At 32.7% G+C, this 23,686-nt stretch overlaps 2 protein-coding genes across 2 annotated transcripts; both read right to left on the reverse strand.

The window, feature by feature from the left end:
• Positions 1-2,237: 2,237 nt before the first annotated feature.
• On the reverse strand, positions 2,238-8,486 carry LOC110924579. The gene is made up of 14 exons (XM_022168575.2): positions 8,396-8,486; positions 8,268-8,306; positions 8,099-8,182; positions 7,972-8,010; positions 7,683-7,865; positions 7,535-7,573; positions 7,397-7,435; positions 6,951-7,313; positions 6,409-6,847; positions 5,372-6,312; positions 4,195-5,277; positions 3,772-3,902; positions 2,954-3,683; positions 2,238-2,851 (listed from the first exon to the last, which is right to left on the reverse strand). Exons 1-14 carry the CDS (start codon positions 8,484-8,486, stop codon positions 2,238-2,240), a joined length of 4,815 nt encoding a protein of 1,604 aa, XP_022024267.1.
• A 1,122-nt stretch (positions 8,487-9,608) lies between these two features.
• LOC110925547 (replication protein A 70 kDa DNA-binding subunit A) lies at positions 9,609-13,253 on the reverse strand. The gene is made up of 13 exons (XM_035983999.1): positions 13,117-13,253; positions 12,377-12,392; positions 12,237-12,336; positions 11,875-12,142; positions 11,661-11,760; positions 11,428-11,555; positions 11,247-11,331; positions 11,022-11,157; positions 10,742-10,938; positions 10,542-10,662; positions 10,278-10,454; positions 10,127-10,180; positions 9,609-10,028 (listed from the first exon to the last, which is right to left on the reverse strand). Exons 3-13 carry the CDS (start codon positions 12,255-12,257, stop codon positions 9,786-9,788), a joined length of 1,530 nt encoding a protein of 509 aa, XP_035839892.1. The 5' UTR covers positions 12,258-12,336; positions 12,377-12,392; positions 13,117-13,253; the 3' UTR covers positions 9,609-9,785.
• Between the last annotated feature and the right edge of the window lie 10,433 nt (positions 13,254-23,686).

The raw sequence follows: 23,686 nt of genomic DNA on the forward strand, positions 1-23,686 counted from the left end.
TACACTGGTTTAACGCCTTTACTATATTAGAACCCCGTGTATATTACACGGGTAGAATAAAAGCAATTTATATATTAAATAAAAAATAATATATTTTTAAAATCCTTATTTATTATATGTGTTGAGTAAATATAATTTTATATATTAAATAATAAAAAAGTTATATCTGTAAGAACTTTGTGTATTGTGCGGGTTAAATAAATGTAATTTTATATACCAAAATATAAAAAAGTTATATATTTTAAAAACCATTTGTATTACACGGATTTATCTATTGTTAAAAAAATCTTTTTAAATAAAAATAGATTTTTTTTATTTTTTAAATTAGGTTAATACTATTTTAAATTTTTGATTTGATCATATAAAAGTTCTATTTAAAAAAAAAGTCCAAATTTTTATGTTCAAAATCATTTATCCAAGTATAATTTATCCTTTGAAAATCACTATTTCTTTTTCACAAACCGTAATTTCTCAATTAAAATTTTGATTATCATCTGAATGATGATGATAATAAACATTCATCATGTGATAACCGATTTATTTTTTCATTAATGAATTCTAAGTTAATAAATATATAATTATACAACTCTTTTCACTTACAGGAATTAAAATCAAATTTATGCCAATAATTTAGAGTTGATAAGATTTATATGATTTTAATTAAATAATAATTATTTACAATTAATGATGGTCAAAAATAATGACAAGTGTCCTTTAATTGGTTTCTTTTATTATATAGCATAGATATTAAAAGATAAAGTTAACTCAAGTGGCCCCACCCCACCCTCACCCTCACCCTCACCACCTGCAACTCCCTCATCGATACACCTCTTCTTCGTGCATTTTACAAAAATTGGGTACATGACACAAAATTTTGTTTGGATATCAGAAAAGCGTTTTAAAAATATCGTTTTATAATTGTTAAATCTTCGTTATTAACTATTTGATTTTTATTTACTTAACCCGTGTAATACATGGGGAACCTAGTCTAATTTTATATAGCAAATAATAAAAAAATTGTTATATTTTTAAAAACCCTGTGTATTACACGGGTTTATCTATTGTTAAAAAAATCTTTCTAAATCATTGTTAAAAAAATCTTTTTAAATCAAAATGGATTTTTTTTATTATTTTTAAATTAGGTTAATACTATTTTAATTTTTTGTTTGATTAATAAGTTGTTTAATATAATTTCTCATAGTTAACAATAATAACATTAACAATTAATAGTATGCATGTTTATCTAGTGGTAAGTGAAAACAATGCTTTTTAGTAATAACATTAACAATAAATAATACCCGATTAACCGACCCCAAACCCGTCCCAAATGTGTCGGGTTTCGGGTTTACCCATCGGGTTCGGGTTCGATTGCCATCCCTAGGTTTAATCCATGTCAACCATAGTGAATGAGGAAAATGGGTGATGTAGCAATCAATTAATGTTCCTACGTGGCAATTGATGAACCAACCCATGCCCCCACTCCCTTCGGCCTTAGTTTTAACATGCTAAAATATTTCAAGAAGTTTTATATTGTAAAGACTAACTTACGCGTATACTGTATTTCTAAATCTAAGTCATATGTTCATCATGAGACAAGAAAAAAAATAAATTTATCAGGCACATTGATATGGCTAGAAAATAAACCTTTTTGAGTATTTACAATCTAAATAGAAAATGGAATGAAACGAATATATAAGTGTATACGACATTGCATTACTCACCTTTCAATGATATGTTAAGTAAAATAATCTTTTTTAGTTTAGATAATACTTTACGATTTAAAGTTAAGTTTATGTCAATAATTAATATGCATGTTTATCTACTGTCAAGTGAAACAATGCTTTTTAGTAATAACATTAACAATAAATAATATGCATGTTTATCTACTATTAAGTAAAACAATGTTTTTTAGTTTAGATAAGACTTTACAATTTGAAGTTAAGTTTATGCCAATAATTTAGGGTTGATAAGATTTATATTAATTTAATTGATATTTAATAATTTAAATTAAATAATAATTATCTACAATTAAGGATGGTCTATAATAATGACAAGTGTCCCAAAATTGGTTTCTTTTATTATATAGTATAGACTAGGTTAGTTACCCGTGTGATACACGAGCTAATATAATCTCTTATGTTAATATACATTTTGAATAAACTATGACATATTGATTAAAAGAATACAGACTTGTAATTAAAATTAATACTTACAAATATAACAAATGCAATAATAATTCATAAATCTCTAAACACTTCTTTGTATACCACATTTGTTGTTTTATTCGTGACACGACCATCTTCATCTAATATAAGCACTTTAACTCCATCTCTGCTTTTAACTCTTGATAACGCCACATACAATTGTCCATGCGTGAAAACTGGATCTTTTAGAAACAACCCAATTCGAGATAATGATTGTCCCTGGCTTTTATTAATAGTCATCGCAAAACATACTGATAATGGAAATTGTCTTCTCTGGAACTTGAAAGGAATCCTTCTGTCCGAAGGTATCAAACTAATTCTGGGAATGAAAGCCCGAGTTCCAATATTACCTCCAGATATGATTTTAGCTTCTATAACCCGCTTGTGAAGTGATAGTATTTGTAGTCTCGTCCCATTACACAAACCACTTCTTTGGTCAATATTTCTTAACAGCATTACAGGAACACCGACCTTCAAAACTAACCTATGGTTTGGCAATCCGGATATTTTAAGACCGTTGAGAACATCAGGAGAGTATAAGCGTTCTTGTAATGGATCATTAATATGTTCGGTCTGTAAAATACTATCTGAACTTAGGTATTCTCTTTCTTCGCCAGGAAACATTGAAAGCATGCGATCATTGATTTCTTGAACAACTTCATTTTTCGGCGCCAAAATTGCTCGTTCACGAAAGTAGTCTGGATTTTCATAATCTTGAAGAACCGAGGGATATACAAAGTCAATTAAACTTTTGATAGGATCAGATGAGTCCTTGATTAGAAGATCATCCGGTATCTCTATACATGCATCACCATCATTTGTATCACCAACTTTTCCCTCACCCAAATCCAAAAGCCAATGAGCAAAATTTTTTGTTTGTTCCGTATCAGATGTTTGGCTTCCTACGGTTAGCCTCATGTTCTTTGTTAATTTAAGCAACTTGCATTTTCTCCAGAGGTAAGAAGAGCTTAAAGAAGCATTAACAATTTCTTGTCTACTACCATTGGGGATAACAGGAAGAATTTGTCGAAAATCACCACCAAAAACAATAACTTTACCTCCGAAAGGTATTTCTTCATTGATAGAAGTACCCGAACTAAAAATGTCTTTCATGGTTCTATCCAAAGCTTCAAATGCATGTTTATGAACCATTGGCGCCTCATCCCATATAATCAACTTTGTTTCCTTTAATAAATGTGCAACATCACCACCCGGTTTTATATGACAAAGAGAATCCTCGTTAAGATTGATTGGAATTAGAAATCTAGAGTGAGCTGTCCTACCTCCGGTCAATAACAATGATGCTATTCCGCTTGATGCTACATTTAAAACTATCTCACCTTTTGATCTGATAGATGCTGATAATGTCTTCCAAAGAAATGTCTTACCAGTTCCACCGTAACCATAAACAAAAAAAAACTCCACCTGTGTTGCCGTCAACGGCTGTAATGATTTCATCAAAAACCATTCGTTGTTCATCTGTTAACGAATTTAACAAACAATCAAACTCAGTTTGTAGATTTGTTATGTCATAAGACAGCTCCTCGCTAATTAGAAGATTGTTTGCAGAAGACAAAGCCTCGTGATCAGGATAAGGCATAGTCGTAAATCTTCGTAAGGAGGAATTATTACGAAGCAAGAATTTCTCAATTTCATATAAGGCCAAGTTTTTAATTCGTGCATCAGGAACTGAAACCCCTGCAAAAACATATAAAGAATTAAAATAATTACCATATCCAATTTTTTTGAATTAAGATATTAACAGATAAGATAATAAAAAATAAACAATTTAAAAAAAGTAAGATGAATAATGTGCTAATTATTTAATTATTTACAACTTAATATGAACATATAATACCTCAAAATATCTTTGCTTGTCTGTAAACAATGTCATCTGATAAGTATTTCCATGTGTTTTCCCACACAAAATCTGGTCTAGAAAGAGTATTTGATAGTAACATTGTGGCAAATAAAGCGCGGACATAAAAACCGGAACCATCAAAACTTGCTTCTTTAATCGCCTCGATATACTCCGCATCATCATCTAGCAGACCAAGCGCGTAACATGCATCTCTAAACGTAGGAAACACTTCTCCATTTACGGTTCTGATGTCTTCAAATGATTTCGGCCCCCTAACTTTGTTTAAAAGAATCCTTAGAAAATAGGCTTCACCAAGAGAAGGAGGAACTGAATGAATTCTACCAATTGAAACTCCTTTTATACGTGGTTTCCAACATCTTTTTTCAAGTTTCCAGACAAACTTTGAAGGGAATTCAACATAAGTAAGCTTGCGTGCTCCTGGTACATCCTTTTGGTTACACTCCATCCAGGATAAAAACATGGAAGAACCAACTGTTGGTTTATTGAGGATAATATCAATATCATCGTCTACACCATATATGACTTGTTGCTGACCAGGAAGATGGAACGAAAGCCTCATAACAGAAGGATACCTATAATGGATGTCATATGCAAATATCCTCCAAGATGCTTCGCATGCTGAAAGATATCTACAATCATAATATTCTTTGATTTCATCTTTTGGCTTATCTTGATCTTGTAATCTGTTACTATGTATCACAGCAAAAGTAGCTTTGTCAGCACCTTTGTTAATATATTTAAATAAATATTTTATAGACGAAGCCTGACAGCACCATTCAACATTAATATGCGCCTGGTATCTTTTCAAAAGTTTTTTATTGTAAGGAACCACGCTTCGATTGTCTAACTTAACACCGGACTTTTCAATAAAACTTCCAGAATCTCTTCTTCTATACAAAGGGAAACCATTTGCATCAAGAGACGTGTAATCAGAGAATTTCTTAGGAAAGTTCTTTGAACACTTTTTGTCGATCATGCATGGACAGTTCATATTATAACTGCCACAAGGTCCGTGAATCATGAACTCGCGTACAAGTGAATACAACTCATGATCTTCATCTTTGTTTGGAATTTCAGCAGATATAAATGGATCAACATGCTCAACCGTATGAAGCTTGTCATTAAGGTTCATGAATAAACATATATGAGCATGAGGCAAACCACGCTTTTGAAATTCCACTGTATAAACAACTACACAAAATAAGAAAATTTAATCAGTCACAATGCCTTTTTACATAAAACATGCATTAAATAATAAGGTATTAAAATAAAAAGATCAACATACCTGCATCAACCTTGCCAAATAATGAATTATCCTTTAAGTCCTTGATTATTGCATCAAGCTTGATTTTAAATAGTCTACATAGTATATCAGGTCTGTCTACAGGGTTAACTGTGGTGTCTTTGAGAAATCTACTAACTTCGGGCCACTTTGGATTACATGTTATAGTTATGAAAAAGTCCGGGTATCCATAACATTTACATAGAGACATTGCATCTAAGTAGTTCTGCGTCATGTACCGAGAACCACCAGTAAAAGAAGAAGGTAATATCACACGTTGTCCATTTTTAGCCATATTTGGATCTTCAACATCTTGCAAGTTAGAAAGATTATCGTATGTGTCAGCTCTAAGCACCTTTTGCTGAGAACGTATGAAGTTGAGTCTCTCACTTTCAATCATGGTATATGCATCAACCAAGAATTGTTGAAAAAGCCTCCTTGAGTTTAAAATCAATGAGAAGTAATTTTGACGGTCTTGAATTCTATACGCAAAGAATTCTCTCATTGTGCACGTTGGTCTCTTACTTTTTTCTACCGAAATAACATCTCTATGAAGAATGTCAACCCTGTAACCATCATCACCATACGGAAAAAGAAGCGGATATTGAAGAGGAAGGTACGAAGCATGTAGTTCACTTATACGTTTTAGTCGTCCTGTTTTAGTTTCTACAATAATATCTCTCTTTTCAAAATCCTTATCAATGTCACCAACAATCAGGGCAGCAACTTCAGGAGCAGTTGGTAGATTGAATGTCCTACCATCTTTATCTCTTTTCCCAATAAGTCGTAGTTTAATCTGAACATGAGTATTTTCCTTAAAACAATCTCTAACCATCCTGTATGATTTGACATAAGCGTTGTCTGAGTCTAACATGGACTTGAGATGGTTTATAATTTCACGATCAAGAACATCATAATTTGATGACGACGAAGAGTTTGATCCACTGATAAGAATGTATGTATTTCATAAGAAATATTTAAAAGAAACATGTATACCTTAAAAAAATAATAATAAATAATTTACAGCTTTAAGGACATACCTAAACAAATTTTTTCTATTTTCAACTTCATTTTCTGTATCATAAATGTATAGTTGTGAGAATTTAGGTTCGTCTCCGTCCTCAGGTAGAAGACTTCCCATGCTATGATAATTTTGACCACTTAGTCTGTACACATACGGTGCGTTACCTCGATTTATCTTGTTATCAACCTTGCCACCCATTGAAGTAAAAGAGAACATTGAGTTGAAACGACGTATGTTCTTCAAAAAGTATTTACTTTTAGAATCAGCAGACAAAAATAGACTTTTATAGTTGGCTCTTGCATCCTTATAAGGGGGGAGCTCAACTTTGCCATAAGCACAACACTGCAAATATGTTGTTTTTCCATGCATGTCTTGACTCCTAGAAGCTTCATGTTCCCATAATTTTGCGTTACACATTTCACATGTAACAGTTTGATCACCGTGATCCAAGTAATCTGTTGAATTAGTTGGCACTCAGTTACGTTTATTGGTTAAAATACATTTTAAAAATGCATGTTGTATCTAAAGTAGTAATGTAAGATTTTTTACATGCAATACCTTTAGAGATGCCTTTTGAGGGGTCTTCAATAATTTCTTGAATAGAAAATTGTCCATCTAATGTCAAGTCAAACATTGGTATAGGAGATGTTATTCGTGAATTGGTGACCGACTTACGTTTCCGTGATGGTAATCGTCGTAAAGAAAAATCTTCTGTTAACGTCGAATCACTGGTGGATGCGACTCGATTTGAAGAAATAGAAGTTTGTCTATTATCGGATGATGGAGTTGTAAGGTTAAGTGACGAATTCAAATTTAGATTTGATGATGGTGAAATCGTATTAGATCTTCTACTATCCAAGTGTAGCTTTCTTAATTTACGCATATGAGCAGGTTCAATGTTTGAAGTGCTGGGAATTGCCACTGTAAAACAATTATTACTGAATCAAAGTAATATAAAAATGCATTTGAAAAGACAATATACTAAGATCTAATACGTTACTTACCATTTGTAATGTTAGAGAGCGGCGTTCTTAGCACTGGGGCTATAGAATAAAAAAATAAAAATTTGTTAAAACTTTAATTTACTTATTTTAAAGTTTGAAACATAAAATATGTTTTAAAAGATATTATAAAAAGCATACCATTTGAAACGCAAGATACCGGAGATATTAGCACGTCACCTGCAAAAGGGATAATAAAACATAAATTAATTACCGGTGAGTTAACTATTTTAAAATGTAAAAACAGAAAGGTTTTTCAAAAGCTTATGTATTGCGTTGTTGGTTGAACGTACAGACACAGAAGGAACACAGTATCGTTGATTATTGGATGATTGAGTTGCATATTGAGTTGATGAGTTCGTTGGATCTTTCAAAAGCGCTGATGTGGTATTTTTTCTTTTATTATCCAAATACAACTTTCTTAATTTACGTCTATAAGTAGCCTCCATTTTAATAGTGTTGGGATTCAAATCTAGAAAACAATATAAATATAAGCAGTTGTGTTTTTAAAACCCAAGTAATATATAAAAGTATAGAAAAAGTTTATTTGCATAAAGAAGTTAATATAAGTTACATACAGTTTGAAATGTTAGCTAACGGATATCCTCGCTCAGTACCTACAAAGGATAAGGACATTATAGCTAGATAAATTGTGAATTTTATGTGAAACGTGAAAATAAATAATATAATTTTTGTGAAGCTTACCATTTGATTTTTTGGTATCCAAATATTGTTTCCTTAATTTACGCCTATGAGCCGCCTCTACTGACTTGGTGTTTAGAACTGAAGCTGAAAATAATACAAATTCAAGTAATAAAGAATGACAATGGTCTTGAAATACTGTTTTGGATATTTAAGGTAAAAAGATACATACCATTTGAAACGTCATATAACGGATATCTCTGAATGTGATCTACAAAAGATAAAAAATGAGAGTACCTAGACTAATTATTTTGGAATTTTAAACCTATAGATACATAATATATAAGGATAACAGCTTACTATTTGCATTATATATGATGGTAGGAGCATTATTGGAAGTTGAACGTTGACCTTTTGATCTTTTGGGCATACTTTCGGTTTTTTTGTACATCAATGTATTCAGTAATTTTTCCTTTGGTCAACAATAGAAGTCACAATAGAACAAATCTGAAACAGAAAACTAATCCAACTCAATTTTATTATACAAGGCTATGTATTTACATTCAATTGTCTACATGATTTAGCAAACATTAAACAAACATGGTGATTGTTAAAACATAAGATACAAAAATAATGTTCTTTATCCATCATAAAGCCATCTAATTTTTGCTATGGAACTTAGAAGAATATAAAAAAGAATTATTAATCGATAAAATATTTACCTTGAACCGGAGCTCCGTCGACACTGGCGAAGCTTGGACTGAACTGGCAAAGCAATATAACTTGAATGTGTGCGACGGCGGCGGCAAAAAAACTGGCGGGCTATTCGAGTGTTCAATAGAAAGGTAGGTGGTGTGTGGTAGTAAACCGTAAGGATATAAAATATTTATAGACAAAAAACGCTGTATAAAAAAGTGGAAAGTCGCTTGATTTCGGCCGGATGATTGAAGACAATTTGGAAAGATTTAATAGTTACAACACATGATTGTGATTGAAGACAAAAATGGAAAGATTTAATTGTTAGTTGAAGATTAAAGTTTGTTTAGTAAGTTTTGGATGATTAGAATCAATTAATTATGGAAGTATGCAAAAACTAATAATTCTTGATTGATATTAAATAAAAAAAATTATCTTTTTTATATTCCTGTAAGTTCCATAGGAAAAAAAACGTGAGTTTTCATTTTAACATGTTTCTTTTGGTATTTAATTTATTAGTAGTAGCCATTTCAATTGAGCACCTTTCATTTTTTCTATTTGCAATTTCCCTGTAAGCATAGATATGAAAAATTGTTCCCGAACCGTGTTCTGGCTATAGAGGATTTGAATTTTATGATTATGAATGAAGGCTCCCATTTCTTTTAAAAAATAAAATAAAGTATACTGCTTTTTTGATTGTTGAAGTAATTGGTCAATTGTTATGAATTCGTTTAATTATATTCAGCATTATCAAGTTGAATCTAAACTTAGACTTGAGAAAATAAGCAACAATCTCAAGATTTAGCTATCTACATACACAACAAAAGGTAATTAAGAAAAACACAAAAGGATATTCTAACGTAATTAAACACGAACGTGAGAGATTAAAACTCGAAAGGACATTTTATTTAAACGTAACAAACGTCACAAGCCACAAATAAACTGGTAATAAATAACTAAAAATAAAAGATAGTCTCAAACCAATCAAAATAAAAACAGTTTTTAAATAATTCGGAAATCAAATTCATCCTTTCGAGTTGAAACACCGATTGAGCTACTTCTCGACTTTGGGTATCAAAAGCTTCTCTTTCTCATTGTTGTTATCTTGATCTTTATCAACACCGCCACGAATTTTTGAGGAAGACTGACACGCGCTATCGTCGTCATAAACATAACCTAAATTACGTTTAAGACTGTTACTTGGAGATACCTCATTGTCTTCATCCATTTCCAACGTGTGACCCTTGCCGGCAGAAGAAATTGGCGTTACATTATCACCGACGCAAGAGATCGAAATCTGTGAGAGATAATACCGTTAACAATTAATAATTGTAATTAAACATGGTTTTTTATGTGTTGTATTTTAATGTATTTATTATATCAAATAGTTCAAACCTTTTTGCCAACTGAAGAGGTGACTTCGTTTTCAACTGAAATAGTTTCAGTAACCTAAATTGTTGACATTAATCGGAATTAATACATTCGTTTTTAAGCATAAAAGATGGAATACATGTAGAGTCGGATTTTTTTGTAGCAAAGATCATACCTGTCCGACATCAAACTTCTTTTCAAGAGCTGCAAGAATTTCTGGATCTTCGGTCATTTTAGTGATGGAATAAAGATCATTCTTGTTTTTCAAGTTATATTGTCTAACTGAAATCATGAATGCAAACTTTTTGTCCTTCAAAGCGTTTAATTCCAGTGGAAACAATTCAGCTTTTCCCTGTAAAACAAAATTGTTGACCCATACTTAATCGCCATCAATTATATTATTCATCAATTAATTAATTAAATAATAAAATAATCATACATCCAAGACGCTCTCAACCAAATCATAGCATGATTTTTTAATAACTTTGTATGCCTCCCGCTCAAACATAGTAAGAGACATTGTTCCAGTGATATCCATAACTTTGATCGGAATTTTGTACCTAGAACAACATTTTGTATGTGAAAAGTAAAATGTATAAAAAATAAAAAAGGTTAAAAAGTAGACAGTTAAGTTAATACCTGGGTACTGCAGTTATCTCTTGGTCCTTACATATCTCACTTTGACACTCATAGACCTTCTTCTCTTCAACATCACCGGTTTCATTTAAAATTACTTTTGGGAAAACCTTACAATTGCATTTCTTGCATCCAGTGTAATACCACTCCATATCAGCCTTAACACCAACTACCGTAGCAAGAATGATAACCTTGGTTATCTATAAACAATCAACATACGATAGTAAATACGTGTAAAGAAATGTAATTAAATTATTTTAGAGTAAGTAGTTTAAAATAGTACCTCAGTTATTAGACTAACATCAGAGATGAACGTGAATGGATGATCTTTCAGAAATTCATCATCCAAAGAACCTGATATGAAAGAACCAATTCCACGAAGACTGGAGTACGTTTCACTTAGTGGTTTAGAAGACCAACTGTTGATAAAAATATAAGGCTCTTTTAACTATGGTTGATGTGACAGGAATTATATGGAATATGATAAAAACAAATTAATTTACAACACCTTTTCTTAAAACTTGCAACATCATCGATGTCCTCATCAATGAAAAGCCTAGCAACTTCATAGCAATTGGAAACCGAAATGGAATCTGAATATGTTGAAGTAACAATGAATATTATGTATATAATCAGTTTTATAAATCATATCCAACGGTAAATATAAAAATACAACAACTTATACTTACCCCCATACGTCTTGACTTTTGCAAACTGAAGAATGATAACTACACCTGCACGATCAGCATTTTTTGCCTGAAATGTGGCCATCTGTTCAGCATATGCATCCCATAAAGTAACATCCAAAAAATGGCCACTGCATATAAAAGTATATTCAAAAGGTTAATCAATACATTAAACAATATTTGGATTTATATTTCATGCTAAATACAAATGTATACTGAAATATAAGAGTTCTCACTTTAGGTCTTGTAGTTTGAGGTTGATTCGTTTAGATAACTTGCCATTAGCCAAGGTCTCTACCACCATCTTGTGTATGCCATCAATCATTCCGATGATATCTAGCCCAAAAAAAACAGATTTTGTTAACTATTTATATTTAATCACATAAATATAAAAACATGGTTAGACAAATTAGAATCAAACTGTGTAAATAAAAAGAATTAGAAACAAACCAATTGTATGAGTTAAATCAATTGTCCTCTCCAAGACAGCCTGAAATGCAGCAAAAGAAAATCCATACCGTGACCCAGCAAAGTTGTTACACCTTCTGACAGTAGTGTTTTGATTCAAAGAGACCTTATGTGCATTGATCACATACTTATATTTGGCCTTGTTCTCAACAAAGGTTGGATTATCAATGAAAATGCACTGGTTTTCATGAAGAAGATGTGAAAAATTTCCATAATTTTTATACAAAACATTACATTGAACTTTGTTGCCCTACATATACAACACATAACCAAGTTAATTATATTCAATTTAAATGTTAAAGAGATTTAAATAAAAATTATATGGAGTATAAACTTTAAAATACCGCCTCATCCATGATGATCATCTCTTTCGAATAGAATCCTTTGGTGCTGTTGAACAATGGTCTGGTCCACAGCCTTATGATGCGGACCTTTAAGGTCACATTGTCCATCATAACATTCAAGTCGTTCAACAAAGTGACATTTGCCTGCTCCATTTGCTGTAGAAGAAAGTGGGTGAGAATGTTATGCACGGTGAGAGTGTATTGTGTTCTAATGAAAGATTAGCTATTTATACTTAAATTACAAAGTGGTTATATAGAAAGAAGATTCATTTCCGATATTTAAAAAGTTTGATTGATTGGAAATTTAAAAAGTTTCTAAATATAATTAGTTTGACCGTAATTAACAAAATGATTGATTGGAATATAAAGGATTTATTAAGTTTTAAAAATGATTGATTGGAAATTTAAAAAGATTCTAAAAATAACTGTTGTTTACATTTAAAAGGTTAATCAATTGTTTACTTATCGTTGCACAAATATAAAGGATTTATTATTATCATAATAATAAGATTGATTGAAATTTACATGGTCCTAAAGATAACAGATTTTTTAAGTTTTTGTGGTAAGAAAATTGTTCATATCATAATATTATTTCTTAAATTCTTAAATTTTTAAATATATCGAAATATATATATTTTAAAACGACCAGGTCCTAAAGACCAGGTCCATCACGTGTTTAAACGTTTTAAAGCTTCCTAGTATAAACAAAAATCAATTATTTAAAAACGATAATTAACTTTTTGAATTAATTATTAATGAGCTTGTTTCTTCATGAGATTGTAATTGATGTAATATCTACAACATAATAAATCATAGTAATTTATGTGATTATTTCACTACCGTCTAAGTTAACATATATTATAAGAAAAAAGCCACATACCCTTTCCATTCTTCAATCTGTCCGTCTTTCAACTTCTTCCCGAAAGCAACCATCTCTCACTGCACAAAAACGTAACACAATTCACAAGAGAAAATGACGAGAAAATGCTAGCTTTTCAGAATTCACTTTTAATAATGCTTTAGGCATGTCTGTAAGATCCTTGAATGTTAATGAGTCTATAAAGTGAAAATTTAATAATAACCATTATACGAAAAGAAAAATCAAACGTGGCGAATCATTTGTTTATCTATAAATGCTTCTCATGGATGAAATTACCTTCTTTTTTTTACATGGAATGTTACAATAACCCTACTCCTAAGTTACGTATAATAAATCCTAATCTACCTCATATCAAGATTTGAACTCGTTCTGGTCTTATCCCAAAGAGAAGATAGTCTCTATCACCCAACCAAAGCTGGAGTGGCGGATGAAATTACATTCAAATGGGCCTTCAAATAGCTTATGAGGATATTTTTTTATAAATACTAATCATCAGGTCCTTCAAATGCAACATATTGCAAGTGCAGGTTGTTCCTTTCTTCCAAACTCCCCAAATTGCAGCCATAAGCTACTAAATCAAAATAAATGGTATTGGTGAGACCAAATAAAGAAATAACATGATTAAAAAAACAATAAAAAAACTTAAGTTGCATACTTTGGTATGCTACCAGGAAACCTCAGGTGTAGTGTAAAACTAATATGCCCAACATCAATCCCTAACTTAAGTATTCTGTATTTTCAGGTTTCTGCTGGTTGGGTCGGTTAATGCTAGATGATCAGTTCTAATCCTAGTCATCCTTTATCATTTATCAACTAATCAAAGAATATATTAAAAAGGGAATCAACTTTACCTGTGAACAAAGTTGCTAACAACACGCCCATCATCCAAACCCTTTACCATTAAGATCTTGCAGATTTTTCTTCTCAATATGCCAATAATGCCCATCATCCAAACCCTTTACCATTAAGATCTTGCAGATTTTTCTTCTCAATATGCCAATAATACCCGTTGAAATACATAAAACACTAATTACTTCAGGCCGTAAAGATAAATAATGAGAAAAAAATTAGTGGGGGGTGTTCTTACGGTATTGAAGAAACATATTGCAATTTCATCATATGGACTGTTGATATTTGAACCTTTAACATCTTGCTTCTTGCTAACCATATAAACAAAAAAAATCCTTGTTTTGTCCATGAAACTGCAACAACTTCCATTTTAGAACATGAAGGTAAAACAACAATTTCCTGTCAAATATAAAAAAAATTATGCAAAAATAGCTTCAATCAAAGACCGAAACATGTATACTAACCCGAAATTTGACCGTTGATTAACAAATCTACGAGTGGATCGGTCACGAGACGAAACATTGTATCTTCGATGCCCATATCTGCGAGTAGATCATTCTCTATAATATCTATATCTGCTTTTAGATAGAGTTTAATTCATATCGGAGGCCGGCTGAAGGTAGCAGCGGCGGCTGAAGGAAGGAGATCGGCCGTTTGGGAGGATTTTCTCTATTCACTCTCAAAAGAAAAAAACCCTAGGAGAGAGACGCATACAATGTTAGTGTATAAGATGACACGTGTAGAAAAATCCTAGGTGGCATCATTAGGTTAATTTAGTAAGAGGAAAATTAAAAAGGATGGGATAAAATAATGCCAAGTGTACAATCATTTTTATTTATAAGTATAGAGATTTGTTATTTATGCTTTGATGTATACAGATGTTTTGTATCTAATTAAAACTAGTGGGATTTACCTGCGCTACGCAGCGGAAACTTGATGAGTGTCAATTCAATTTGTTATGGTAACAACACTAGTTGTGGCAACCGAAAAAGAACCAGGAAAATATAGATTTGATATGCCCAAAAGATAGCAAAAGGTCTTCGAATTGATTAGTTTAAAAGGTCTCTTGGGTGTGTATGATGTGGGAATAAAAAAAACTAATTAATGAATGGAAGGTTCTCTCTTATAAATGTGTCACAAATTATAACGCATTTGTAACGGAATACTTGAAAATACAATAAGTTAATTGGTTTTCGTAGGAAATACGTCACAAAGTAGTAATATGTATTTAAAATGGTAGATTAACTAATTAGTCGATATATTAAAAAAAATATCCGACAAATTTACAACAAAACTGTGACAAAATTAGATGTTTATGGTTTTTTGTCACTATTGTGTAGCAAATTTGTTACAACTATTTGGGTTTTTTTTGTCGTCATAAATGCGTTACAAATTTGTCACAATTTGTGACGCATTTTTTTCCGTAGCAAAATTTGGTAGTAAAATGGGCACTTTTCTAGTAGTGCAATGATATTGTTTTGAGATACTTTTAGCTAGAGTCAAATTCATGGTTAACCGACACATAACCTACCGACTATAACCTTCAAACCCAATTACCCGAAATCACTATAACCATTTGATTATGGTTATGATTATGGTTTTGAGTAAAACAACTCAAACCGACTCATGCACACCCCTACTAAGAGGTGTATGAGACTAAGTATGATTACCAAAGAAACAAATTTCCATCTCATTCGAGTAATTAAAATTAAATCTGATATCCTCTTTGAATCCCTAAATAGAACCACCATTTGTTCTTCTTTGAATGTGTATATCAATAGAACCACCATTTGTTCTTCTTTGAATGTGTACCTTATTAGATCCAAGTTCAATGCCGTTACAAAATCGTTTGTGAAAAGTGAGGAGTGAAGATTTGTTACGAACCGAATCGTTAACCAATTGATCCAAAGAAAATAGATAAGAACTTGAGAGAATTTAGAGATTTTTGGAAGTGACTAATTCATTTCTTTTCATTGATAATCAAACACTAACACATATGCCTTTTTATAGGCTTAATTACAAACTCAATTAATAAAACATGGACTAAATGGTTAAACCGCACTAACCCTATTACTTAGACACTTGCAAAAGTAAACAAACAAAACATGAACTATAATGGAAATTGTGGCTTGCATGAACATGGACTAGTGGGTACATATCAATCCACCCCACTCGAACTCGACTTGTCCGCAAGTCGAAAATCAGGATACGACTTGGTGTAAACCAACGCGGACGCCACTCGACTCGTACTCTAACACTCGGAGTCGTTTTCCATATCAAGCGCCATGGTGGGCGCCACTCGCATTTCTCGGTGTAACGCCCTGCGTTTTCAAACATCCTACATTTAGAAACCTTACGTGAAATTCTATCTTTGGAAATCTTGTGTTCTTATAACCATTCTTTCATCGTAATCGTTGTAAAATACGGAACTTGCTTCGTAAATAAAACTTGTACATTACACTTTTTACCTAGTTAAATCATGTTTTATTTCATATTTCACCTTGTTACAAGTTAGGGGAAACATTGTTGCATATTATTACACAACTTAATTAACAAAATTACTCATTATAATGTTTTAAAAAAATAAAAAAAAAATAAAGAAATATGGCAGCCCAATTCAGCAAAATTCAGCCCCATATAGTTGGGTTTTGTGGGCTAGTTTCAAGGTGTAACCCCTTCTAAACACTTCCAAAGCCCAACCCATTGAAACCCTAATCCTTCCCCCTATAAATACCACTTATAACCAGCCTCCCTACCACTTTTGCAACCCTAAAAACTCACAAAACATCCACCAAACCGTAGCTGAAAGCAAGGGTTCGAGTAGATTGACACCCCTTCACGAAAATGAGCATAACTCACTCAATTCTTATCCGATTCACTCGATTCTTTTTCCTACTTGCTTGTATAATCATGGGGTTCGATTCCTAGACTTCTCCTTGGAGAAATCAGACCTGGAAATGCCCCGAAATAGTCCATAAACTTTCTGTTTGTTTTTATGTTCATCAAAAACTTGTTTAAATCTATGCAACTTGTGTCCAACACATCTCATACCTATGTCCTAATGCTTACAACTTATCCCATGGTTGGTTAATCTTAAAAACAAGGTTGAGACATCTAAATCAGAGGTTAAAACCTCATAAACTTTCTGTTTTTAATTAGGGTTTTACCCACAAGTAATGTTCAAGTGTGAAACTTGTTGAATGTGTGATGGTTGGATTAGCTTGGGCTATCCTTCATAAGAATCCACTCATTACTTGATGTTTTGCTATAGATTAGTTGTTGTTAATACCTTGATACTTGTATGTTCATGACCCTCCTTGTTGTTTATAACAACAAGTGTAGTGGTGAACAATAGAGGTGCCTAAATGGAAGCTTGTTCTTCCTACCTCATGTATGTATTCTATGACACAAAGAGGTACCTAAATGGAGACATTAATCTCCTACCTCATGCTTGAATCATAAGACTTGTAAACTATATAATATCTAAGTTATTCTATATGTATACATCTAAGTAACTAAGACTTGATGATGACTTAATAGTTATTTGTTAAGTGGACGTTACATCATCTATGACCATGCCCTTGTTACGACTCTAATGGATCTTAGAATCCATGAAATCATACCAACTCTTTTGAGTTTCAATAGTGTCAAGAACAAGAGTTATGCGTACAAGATGATTATTTTCACCTATGTTACTTTCTATATATTAAAAACTCCGAATCTATAATCTTCCGTTATACGCCAAACTCACACACCTACGTTTCCTTGTGTAGAAGGACAAGGTGCTCCGAACTAATTCATCTACAAACTTGCTCTCGGAATTTCAAGTCACCACTTGTAAACCGTGAGTATACTCGTATTTCCCCCTTTTTACTTTTACCACTTTTGGGGTGTAACATGTTTACCTATTAACTTACACATGAACACTTTGTTAAACACATGAACGTTCCTATAACATGCTTGTATACGTGATGACTTGATACTTTAAACTTGGGTTATTCTTATGTGTTGAACTTATCATTAACTTCGTACGAGCCAAACCTTGACATATGTAGCGCTATAGGATTAACGACCCGCCCGTAAACTTGAGGTTATGTCTTGAGCATATTGCGTTTTCTTGGTTTGATATGTTAGACACATGCCATATTTAAGGTTTATCTTGAATCATATGCTTGCCATGAGGAATTGATCACACTTTTTAACTTATGCTATGTACGTACCAAACTTGTATACTCGCCTTTGCTTTTGCATTGAATTGTATTTTTAAACATGTTACAGGTTGATGATGATGAAATGAAAACGGATAGCAAAGATGCCTAAATACTCACTTAGACGTTTAGGTTTAAAGTGTTGTATCAATTTTGTTTATGTTATGTTGAACAATGTTGTTATTTGCTTTTCTTGTAATGTTTTGACATTTATTTTGGAAATGAAATTTGGATTATTAAATTATTGTCACAAATAGCGTTATGATGTCTCGAGCAATCTTCACACTTCGTCTCATCCCGATGTTTCCGCCATTGGTTGGGGTGTGACAGATTGGTATCAGAGCCATAACTATAGGGAATTAGGAAAAGTAGGAATGCTTTAGCCTAGTCTATAGTTTTAGAGCCTTATTCTTATGTTTTACTTGAAACTACTTGCATGCTACCTTATTTGCTCTTACTTATTCTCTTTTGATCTTTTAAGCATATATGTCGCTTATGTGTTAACACTTGACATGCTATACTTGCTTTATTATGTGCTAATACATGTTTTATTGTCCCACTCATTATGTGCTATTCTTAATATGCTTCATTGTGAGTTTATATTTGTTGTTTATTCCTTTAACATACTCTTTCCCTCATGCATTTTACTCGACTATTCTAAATCCGTAAACACTCGAGACGAATTCACCAAAATAGGCGTGAAACCCACAATTTGGTGAACGACTCTCAATCTACATATTCTTTTTTTTACACGAGATATCGCCATTAAGCTAGGAGTGAAATCCACATCTTAATGGTAAAACTCAAATTTCAAATTCTAGTGGACCCTCGTCAACATGTCGAAATTAAATTTTGACCCGACGAGTACCAACCACACTTAGGATACGAAATCGTCAAGTTAGGGGTGAAACCCGCACCTTGTCGACTAGTTCCACCCCTTGGTATTTTTTTTTTTATAAATCCCGCCAAGTCTCGAAACTTCGATTGATTTGGGACATGTAGTAACCGGAAGGGTAAATACCGTTAACCGACTTGTCGGCGAGAGTTTTTTACCTATTAGGCCAAAGCATGCTCCTCAAATTCAAAAGACTTTTCGACCACTTTGGTTAGTCAAAGTTCCGTTTTGGAACCATCCAAATTTTGATCAACATGTGTTCCTAATATTTATTTTATATGATGCAATCTTTCAAACTCGAGTATACTTTCGATATTCTCTTTTCATGCACACAACATATTGAACCTTTTCCATACATTTATATATATGCATGATTTCATATAATATAATTTCATATTCCTTGTAACGACGAGTGGAGATATATCATTAAGATTGGAGTGATTTCCTTACCTTGACGACTAACTCCACTCCCCTTTTTCTTAAAAAAAAACGACATCACCAACGAGTTAGGGGTGATTCCCTTTCCTAGGTGATCGTTACCAAAACGTCTCTTCAAAATATCTTATTATGCAAACTCGATCATATTTTATACCCAAATTGTTTATCATTATTCAAAATACCCACTCATACCGATTTCAAAATGCATTGTTTTATCAAACGTACTTCTTATTCTACAATCTATTTTCACTCAACTCATATACGCGAAATTCATAATCATGTCTTAAAACGTTTTATTGCTCCAACTTCAAAACCTTACGAAATGCTACCTATCAATTTAATCGGCTCAATGAAACTCTTGCCCATGAACTTCATATTCGACTTAATCACTAAAACATGCTCACCTTCTACTTTTAATCAAAATCCAAACAACCTTTCTCAAATACTTATAAGATCTTATAGAAGTTATATGATTGTTTTACCAAATACCCTTTTCAACATCAACAAATCATTTGTTAATTTTTTTAATCACTAAGTCCTTTTGCTAAATTTCTCTTCTAAGGATCCTAGTTTTCACAAGAACCTCCTAAATTCATAATTTCTTCTTTGATGAAATGAACTTACTTTTTAACGAAAACCCTTTTCCTACACCAATTTACAAAACACGTGGGCAAGAAGACTTCATAGGGACCGACCATTTTTCGGATTACGTAAACCCTTTTAAACAAAATTAGCATTTCTATTTGTTACAAAATACGTTATGCATAACCAACGAGTACTTTATGTTCCTTTACATATACAAACTATATTCTACCTTTCAAACCAGGCTCAATCTAATTTTGATTCGATAAACTCAACGTTTTGTTGGAACAACTATACATGCACATTGTCATACACGTTTTAGTCGATATCTCGCGATAACACCATTTATATCGTTCGTATCTACATACTTAGCCTTTCTAATCCACGATGCCTCAACGTACACCATATACGCAATATTTATTTTTCATACCTACACCTATGTTCATACGTTTTATGCTTGTACTCATACACATACTACTTATACGTTTTACGCTTCTGCTTGTACACATACTACTTACACGTTTTATGTTTATGCTCATACATACATGCGTATTCATACTTAAACTTATGCTCATACTTTCATCCTTACTCATGATTCATACATTCGTACCTATACGCGAGCGTAACCTGAGGGATTCGCTTGCGTGGGTCCCACACATACTTAAGCATGGACTTGCTTATATACTATATTCTTGTACGTACACATTCTAAACTTTTTATGTATACCCCGATTCATACACAACTAGTACAAGCTATGCGGATCATGCGACGATCAAAATAATCACGGGTGCACACGGGATTATAGTGATAGGCGTATGAGAACCATAGAGTGTACTACTGTGTATGGTAAGACACGGAACGTAACATGACCCCAAGTAACGAAACGGACGTAATGTGGTTAAAACATGGTGGATACGCCGCTGGTACTTCCTATATATAAGTGTTTTCACCATGTTACCAAACTTTCGTAAAACGTGCCATGAGAAATTCAGTGTGTTGCAGACCTTTTGGACCTAATACAACTTCACGCAACTCACAAACGCATTATATCCGATTATTCATGACGAGACTTCATCCTTAACACACTACGTTCATCTATCCAACACTTATGCTATTCACATACTTGTACTCTTTAAGAGTCATTCGTTCATTCTATACTCGTATTATTTTATACAAAACTCGTTCGCAATCCAGCTTGTTTAAACATTTGAGTCCTAACTTACCTCGTTACCTATAAAATAGCCTCCCTATTCTTGATTCTTGTGAAACTATACTTAGTATACCTCTATTGCTTTATTTAAAGTAACAAACCTTTTCGTTCCTCTCAATAAACAGGTTTTACGAAAGTATGATTTTTTATACTATCCTTAAAAACTTCCCCTTGCAAATCTACCTTGACGTTCTCCAAAATTTGGTACTTTTCAAAACTTTCAAACTTCCCAAGTTTCAATTCTTAATGATCACCTTTATGCCAAAAACTCTTTCAAGCCTTCCTCTTGAATAAATTTCGGGACGAAATTTCCTAAAGGAGGGGAGACTGTAACGCCCTGCGTTTTCAAACATCCTACATTTAGAAACCTTACGTGAAATTCTATCTTTGGAAATCTTGTGTTCTTATAACCATTCTTTCATCGTAATCGTTGTAAAATACGGAACTTGCTTCGTAAATAAAACTTGTACATTACACTTTTTACCTAGTTAAATCATGTTTTATTTCATATTTCACCTTGTTACAAGTTAGGGGAAACATTGTTGCATATTATTACACAACTTAATTAACAAAATTACTCATTATAATGTTTTAAAAAAATAAAAAAAAATAAAGAAATATGGCAGCCCAATTCAGCAAAATTCAGCCCCATATAGTTGGGTTTTGTGGGCTAGTTTCAAGGTGTAACCCCTTCTAAACACTTCCAAAGCCCAACCCATTGAAACCCTAATCCTTCCCCCTATAAATACCACATATAACCAGCCTCCCTACCACTTTTGCAACCCTAAAAACTCACAAAACATCCACCAAACCGTAGCTGAAAGCAAGGGTTCGAGTAGATTGACACCCCTTCACGAAAATGAGCATAACTCACTCAATTCTTATCCGATTCACTCGATTCTTTTTCCTACTTGCTTGTATAATCATGGGGTTCGATTCCTAGACTTCTCCTTGGAGAAATCAGACCTGGAAATGCCCCGAAATAGTCCATAAACTTTCTGTTTGTTTTTATGTTCATCAAAAACTTGTTTAAATCTATGCAACTTGTGTCCAACACATCTCATACCTATGTCCTAATGCTTACAACTTATCCCATGGTTGGTTAATCTTAAAAACAAGGTTGAGACATCTAAATCAGAGGTTAAAACCTCATAAACTTTCTGTTTTTAATTAGGGTTTTACCCACAAGTAATGTTCAAGTGTGAAACTTGTTGAATGTGTGATGGTTGGATTAGCTTGGGCTATCCTTCATAAGAATCCACTCATTACTTGATGTTTTGCTATAGATTAGTTGTTGTTAATACCTTGATACTTGTATGTTCATGACCCTCCTTGTTGTTTATAACAACAAGTGTAGTGGTGAACAATAGAGGTGCCTAAATGGAAGCTTGTTCTTCCTACCTCATGTATGTATTCTATGACACAAAGAGGTACCTAAATGGAGACATTAATCTCCTACCTCATGCTTGAATCATAAGACTTGTAAACTATATAATATCTAAGTTATTCTATATGTATACATCTAAGTAACTAAGACTTGATGATGACTTAATAGTTATTTGTTAAGTGGACGTTACATCATCTATGACCATGCCCTTGTTACGACTCTAATGGATCTTAGAATCCATGAAATCATACCAACTCTTTTGAGTTTCAATAGTGTCAAGAACAAGAGTTATGCGTACAAGATGATTATTTTCACCTATGTTACTTTCTATATATTAAAAACTCCGAATCTATAATCTTCCGTTATACGCCAAACTCACACACCTACGTTTCCTTGTGTAGAAGGACAAGGTGCTCCGAACTAATTCATCTACAAACTTGCTCTCGGAATTTCAAGTCACCACTTGTAAACCGTGAGTATACTCGTATTTCCCCCTTTTTACTTTTACCACTTTTGGGGTGTAACATGTTTACCTATTAACTTACACATGAACACTTTGTTAAACACATGAACGTTCCTATAACATGCTTGTATACGTGATGACTTGATACTTTAAACTTGGGTTATTCTTATGTGTTGAACTTATCATTAACTTCGTACGAGCCAAACCTTGACATATGTAGCGCTATAGGATTAACGACCCGCCCGTAAACTTGAGGTTATGTCTTGAGCATATTGCGTTTTCTTGGTTTGATATGTTAGACACATGCCATATTTAAGGTTTATCTTGAATCATATGCTTGCCATGAGGAATTGATCACACTTTTTAACTTATGCTATGTACGTACCAAACTTGTATACTCGCCTTTGCTTTTGCATTGAATTGTATTTTTAAACATGTTACAGGTTGATGATGATGAAATGAAAACGGATAGCAAAGATGCCTAAATACTCACTTAGACGTTTAGGTTTAAAGTGTTGTATCAATTTTGTTTATGTTA

The sequence above is a fragment of the Helianthus annuus genome, chromosome 2, assembly GCF_002127325.2.
Source record: "Helianthus annuus cultivar XRQ/B chromosome 2, HanXRQr2.0-SUNRISE, whole genome shotgun sequence".
Lineage (NCBI taxonomy): Eukaryota > Viridiplantae > Streptophyta > Magnoliopsida > Asterales > Asteraceae > Helianthus > Helianthus annuus.

Excerpts from the sequence above, each read along its gene's own strand:
- LOC110924579 (XM_022168575.2), bottom strand. The coding sequence starts at position 8,486 with ATGTACAAAAAAACCGAAAGTATGCCCAAAAGATCAAAAGGTCAACGT. Across the intron at positions 8,307-8,395 it reads CATCATATATAATGCAAATA|ATCACATTCAGAGATATCCG; the intron begins GTAAGCTGTTAT and ends TATCTTTTGTAG. Across the intron at positions 8,011-8,098 it reads GGATACCAAAAAATCAAATG|GTACTGAGCGAGGATATCCG; the intron begins GTAAGCTTCACA and ends TATCCTTTGTAG.
- LOC110925547 (XM_035983999.1), bottom strand. The coding sequence starts at position 12,257 with ATGATCATCATGGATGAGGCG. Across the intron at positions 11,761-11,874 it reads TGATTTAACTCATACAATTG|ATATCATCGGAATGATTGAT; the intron begins GTTTGTTTCTAA and ends TTTTTGGGCTAG. Across the intron at positions 10,029-10,126 it reads CCTCTTCAGTTGGCAAAAAG|ATTTCGATCTCTTGCGTCGG; the intron begins GTTTGAACTATT and ends TATCTCTCACAG.